Below are 6,628 nucleotides of genomic sequence, written 5' to 3' on the forward strand. Positions count from 1 at the left end.
TTTGTTTTACCATCAAACCTTGTATGACGTAGCGTACAAATTTTGTATGCGCCTGGAGTCTTATGCAACAAGCGTTTTATTCAATTCGAATGATTGAATTCTAATTTTGGTGTTAGTGTCAATACAATCTATCAGTACATATGCACATATTATATATATACATATATTTTACGTAAATTTGATAACTTATTTTATAATTAATGTGTGAACTGTGTTTTGTAGTAATTTCTATTTAGAATCATATGTTCATTTATTCCACAGACGAGTGTGTTTTCCCGAGTGGCCAGACAGCACCAGTGAGAAGCCTCAGTTCGAATATGTGTAAGTGATTTTAAATTAAATTTCAACACAATGACATTTTGCTTGCATAATAAATATATACATAAGATTAAATCTATTTTATGATTTAATTTTAACGTATTTAACGGTACGTAACGTAAATAATCTGGTTTAACATTTGAGTAAGTTCCCACTCTTATAGGGAAAGTTTGGAATTTATTTCAACATGCTGCTCCAGCGAGTTCTAGTAGTGACATGTTACAGACTATCCAAGACATGGACAGGTCTCCTCGCGATGTTTGTGCACCCCTGAGCACAAGTTGATTTAATATAAACATTAAAAAGTGGTGCTTTTTTACCATGTACCAAAAATATATGTAAAAACCAAAAATATTTCGCAGATACAACGTAGCTTTTATGGTGCTCACTTACTTCCTGCCAATCATATCTATGACGTATACGTACGCGAAGGTCGGTGTGGAGTTATGGGGATCCAAGTCAATCGGCGAGTGTACGCAGCGTCAGCTTGACAACGTTAAAAGCAAACGGAGGGTACTTATGAAACTTCATACGATTTTGATTACGATAATAGTGTTTTTCTTATCATAAAATATTGAATTGCACCGATCAATCTCCATTGTGTATTCATCGCTCTTGATATTGGCTAAATAATCTGTGCCCTTTTGCAACAAGCAAAAGTTAAAAAAAAATATATATCGCACGTGATATTGGCGAAATAATCTGTGCTTTCTCGGCACAAATAAATGCCACAAAAAATGCCCATAAAAATATTCTTAATTAAGTTAAAATGGCATCAACCACGTAAATTGTAAACATATCGCATTCATATTAAAAAAAACATGAATATATTATTCATGTATAAATAAAAACTATTAATACAAGATTATAAAAATAATTGTATTATTGTTTCTTATACCTTATAAAACAAGTCAACTTAAATAAAGTATAATATGATGTTTACTTTTTTTTTTAATTTCCATTGTCCTTTTAAACCGTACCTTGGACTTATTATAACGAGAATCTGTCTCTTTGCAGATATTGTTTCCTATTGGAACATAACGGTAGTAAAATTTATCGGGCATTCGACGGTTATAATTAGATTATTTTTTTCGTTTTTCTATTGTTTACACGAATTCTTATCTATTCATAAAAATGCGTATTAATATTCGTCTATGCATAGATAATCCATCTAGATAATCCAGATTGGCGTATATCACTGGGATTATGAATAAGTGATACGTATGAAAAAAAAGATAAATATTAAGTGGAACTTATATCCTGAATATTATTTTCACGAAATGAAATGTTTGACATGTTTTTTGTTAGTTAGTAGTTAAGTAGATAGCGGCAAAATTGTCGAAGCAGATCTGTTTTAATCCAGGATATTAGTGGTACAGATGCCGTGCATTGGGGTGCCTTGTAGATGGTTAAATTTTGGACCATAGGTGATTTTAAATTAAATTTCAACACATTTTGATTACCTAACAAATATTTAAACAAGATTATATCTATTTTATGAATTAATTTTAAACTTATTTAACAATAATAACGTAAACAATCTAGCTAAGAAGTTACCTTAAAAATACTTGAGGTCGGAGGTAGATCGCCAAAACACTTGCACCTGGCACTTGTTATGTTTGAGACCGAACTGCGTCCAAGCCTTGTGTAATGCTTCGTTGGAAAGATTATTCAAATCAACGTGTAATTTATTCAAGCAGGCTCTTGTGAAAAAAATTAATTCATCATTTTCGTATTTCAAGACTTTAAAATAAATTTAATGTTACCACCAGTCCGGAATGTAGATTCTACCGAGTAAAGAAACGGTAACTCGTTTTCTAACTCAACTGTCTCGATTAATACAATTTAAAAGAAAGGCTATAATTATATACATCTTTATATGATTGTAATAAATATTTCTAATTAAATAAATATAGACATTTCTAAATAAATATTTCATAATATGTATGATATCATTTATTAATATTATTACATAATATTTTTCACTAAATATTTATTCATGCGATATTTAAATTTTTTTTTGTCTCAAGTACATCCGACAAAACTTAAATTATATCGTTCTATCAAAAGAACAGTTGTCTCAAAAAGTGATTATACCAGGAAAGTTTGATTACTTGATTAACATTGGATTTTTTTGCTTAAATTTGATTGAAGGCCTTTTCAGACTGTCTAAATTTATCATTTAAAAACCACTTCTAACGGAGGTCTTTGTGCAAAAGTTTGAATTCATTTACCCCATCGACAGTAATTTTGACCGGGATCGAATTTTGACGGTAATGTGTTCACGAGGACTTACCAAATAAATATTATCATTCAAAATGTTATAAAGAAGTTAGAAAGAAAATTACTGAATCGTCTTTACAATAATTACTCTGTGGCGAAGTGTATTTGAGTGTAAACATATCAAAAACACTTTGAAATAATGCCTTGTTATGTTTAGGTGGTCAAAATGATGATCGTGGTCGTGGTGATATTCGCGGTATGCTGGTTACCGTTCCACGTTTACTTCGTGATCACATCCTACTATCCGAACGTGGTGACCTACCCCTACATACAAGAAATATACCTCGGCATTTACTGGCTGGCGATGAGCAATTCCATGTACAACCCCATTATTTACTGTTGGATGAATTCGAAGTAAGTTACTTTTTGTTATAAATATATACATATATGTTACTAAACGGGATATTTACCATGTTTTTTATTTTTATTTGTTGGAGCTCGATATTTCGACATTATCTACGAATGTCTTGTTCACGAGACTAACTCGAGACTAACTCGAGACTCGTAAATATCCCGTTTTAAATACTGTTAGTAATAAAAATAACCATGTTAATTTAAAATCTTATACATATATGTTATTCAAAATATAGATTTAATTTTTTAAGTATGTATGATTTTAATCTCTATAAATTTAAATTTGAGTATTTATTAATATGAAATAAATTGTATAAAATTAATTTAGTAATTGTTTATTATTTTTATTGAATTATAAATCATTTCAGGAAATTAAAAATATTTAATAAAATATTTGTAATATCTATATTTGTCGTAAAAATAAAAAATACATTTTCCTAACACCAGGTAAAGAGATCGCTCAGGAACTATTATTGCTTACTGACATATATAGGATAGAGTAAATGTACTAATTCTAAGCCTATGCCTTGTTTTGTAATATTGCGTTGCTCCTAAGCGGGGATGCTATCTTTTCCCGTTGACCACGAGGTGACTCGGCCAATTTAGTTGTTATAAAAAAGATACATTTCCTCCAAGGTTCAGACGCGGATTCAAGCAGTTCTTCTGGTGTTGCGGCGCGCTTGGTGGCGGCCTCAGTCGTCATCGCGCCTTCGGACCCGACCGACTTGACCGCTCAATGCGCTCGTTCTCACCTAGCAGAAAAAACGGCACAAGTGAGTTTGGTGTTTGTCGCTATGGATGATTGTGTGTGCGCTTTGTTGACTTGGTTCGATTTCTTTTCGCATTACATCATGAGATTTTTTAAATTTATATTTTTTTATGGAATATTTAAAATAATCTCGGGCATTCTAAGCGTCGAAATATAAATTACTTGTAATAATATCCAACCACTTAGATAAAATCAATCAAATATATATTATGTTTATTATCTATATTTTTGGACGTAATCTTTTCATTTAGATGGGTATTATATATTTACAAAAGCATATCGATGGTTATGTCAAATTAAAATGATGTTTAAATATTTTTTGAAATTTTGATGTTTTTTCGTACCCTCACTGTGGCATCTCTATATTCAATCAAACTTTACTTAAAATTATTCTGATTGTTCTTCAAGCTAAACAGCACGAGCTGTTTATCTGTAGTGTTGCTGTTTGCAGAGTATTTGCTTCTTTTGTTAATTTTGGCGTGTATTATTCATATTATTATACATAATGATGATTAAAAATCATAGACAACAGCATTCTTCTGCATAGGTTTATTCAAGACTACCGTCAAAACCACAAAATTCGTCAAAAAACCACCCGGCTCTCCTCATTTGCTACATGTAAATAAATTACACAAGTAGGAGAAGCGCGGAGGCCAATCCTGAAAATTGGTAAATGATCTCATTCATAAGTGTTATAAAGCAAGCCTCTCTTGCTTTGCGGATTGGTTTTAAAATTAAAACTTTTTGTAGTTAGGCTCATTTGACTTGCTCGTAAAAAATCAAGACATTCTGCGTTAGCTTTATGTCGGCTTCTTCATTTTAGTAGCGCTTCGCTCTGAGCTTAGTATTATTTTCATAAACAAAACCTTGGATAAGCTGGTACTTTGATGTTTTAGTATAACTTAATTATGTAAATCGTGAAGAAATGCGTTTTCAGCATGGATTTACTTTTAGTGTAATAATGAATGATTTTTTACCTTACATTTTTCGCTTATGATACTCGTAGTAGCAGCTTACATTTTATTATACTCGTGTTAATTTTTTGCTCATATTCAATTTTTATAACAATATATATTTTTTCTTAGGTACGATTCGAATTTCGTTACACAGCACGTATAACAATCCGCTAATGGGTAGTACCTGACAACGACGCGGGGCGTACGGCACACACGGCGACCGCGGAGCAAATGACGCTCAGGCGCACAGCGAGGAACGTACATGGATATGACGCGAGAACCGCCCGCGCCCCGCACTTACCCCGCATGATCTCTATGGGTGAACTGAGTGAATAGTGACCAATCACATCATTTATTCGAAATTTAAATTATTTTTGCAAACGTTGTGCATTAATAATTTTGCTTATTTTTTATTTATAGTGTTTAATTGAATTCAAGGTATGGACCAAGTTACTTCAAATATAAATGTTATATACTTACTTAACAAATGGAATTCCGCATGATGAGAAAATCTTGATTTACATTTAAAGATTCCTATAGAATAAAAAACAAAATCTTCCTCTCTGAAGGCTCGAATAGGCCTTCTTATGTCACGTTAGCAATGAAGTTGACCGACGAAACGAGAGTTACTGAGAATATTTTACTATCTTGAAATAAAATTAGCTTTGTATTATCCCTGTATTAATTAATTTTATTTAAGTTTTAATAAAGACAGAATATTGTATATATTATTTGTCTCGTCAACAATAAATTGTCGTGCAAAACATTTCATTAAGCTCACTAAAGGCTGATAAAACACAAGATATTAAAAATTCTATTCACATTTTATTAAATAATATTAATTGATGTCTTTTATTTTAATTATAATAGTGAGTATACTAACAACTACTTGATTAAAACTTAAGGTTACTATTTGTAAAAATAATGGCTTTGTTCAATGTAAATATAATATAATTAGAGTAGCAGTCCTTTTATGTTATGAACTATGTTAAGGCTGTGAATTAATAATTTATCAAATCACATACTTAAAATTAAATAAATTAATTCTAATAACAGAAAAGGTCATTTTCTAAAAGGTTAAACTGATTAAAACCATATAACATACAGAGGAAACTATCATCATGACGTCATTGTATCCAGCGATCTTAGACAAAGTTTCATTCCGATTGACGATTCATTCGGTAAAAAGGTCAAAATGTACGGAAATAGTTGGTGGAAAATATTGGTGTTCGATAAATCACGTGGTTCAGTATGTTGTGTTTGTCTAAACCCGCAGGATACTCCCCGAATGCACCTCAGTATTCTAAATAAATCGAAGCTATAAAGGAACCAAATCTAGCAATATGGTTTGAATGCATTGAAATTACAGAAGCAAGAAATATATTTTAGATTTAATCCTTGATGTTTTAATAAGTAACTTGTACTTCGTAAAATACCAATGACATTTATTATAAGGCTGTATTGCTCGAAATCCTAAGCAAATAAAAATATAAAAATTTTCGAGTAAACGAGAAAGCGGCTCACTTGACGTTAAGTGATTACCGCCAGACATGGACAATTGCGTCCATGTCTGACAAAAATTCTAAGGTCTCCTGTGAAATGGAAACCCAAGAGATCTGAAACCATTCTTATAAAAATATAATTATTGAAGCTGCTATGTTTGTTTGAATCGATCTCTGAAATATTATTAATTTAAAAATCCACAGTGTCTCACGATGAAACACCAAATCAAATCCATGATGTTTGTCGGTGGGATATTTGATAAGTGAGTAGACCACCCAAGACGGGTCAGCACTGACCTGCTATAGATCCTTATCAATAGATATTTAAGTATATAATATATTACACTTGTGCGAAGCGACTTGTGAGTAGTGTACATATATGATAATATAAGTACATTTAAAATTTTACTTTGTAGGATTCGATGTGTCTATAAGAAAATATTTCA

At 31.3% G+C, this 6,628-nt stretch overlaps 1 protein-coding gene across 1 annotated transcript in view; it reads left to right on the plus strand.

Annotated features, from left to right (window-relative positions):
- The window catches only part of LOC125065382 (tachykinin-like peptides receptor 99D), a 117,991-nt gene extending 112,453 nt beyond the window's left edge, over window positions 1-5,538 (plus strand). The window contains exons 6-10 of the mRNA XM_047672948.1: window positions 262-321; window positions 681-831; window positions 2,759-2,955; window positions 3,592-3,728; window positions 4,810-5,538. Coding sequence (XP_047528904.1) covers window positions 262-321; window positions 681-831; window positions 2,759-2,955; window positions 3,592-3,728; window positions 4,810-4,868 — 604 coding nt within the window. The 3' untranslated portion in view covers window positions 4,869-5,538. The remainder of the gene's footprint in view (window positions 1-261; window positions 322-680; window positions 832-2,758; window positions 2,956-3,591; window positions 3,729-4,809) is intronic.
- Window positions 5,539-6,628: the final 1,090 nt, after the last annotated feature.

Source organism: Vanessa atalanta, chromosome 7 (genome assembly GCF_905147765.1).
Source record: "Vanessa atalanta chromosome 7, ilVanAtal1.2, whole genome shotgun sequence".
Taxonomy (NCBI): Eukaryota; Metazoa; Arthropoda; class Insecta; order Lepidoptera; family Nymphalidae; genus Vanessa; species Vanessa atalanta.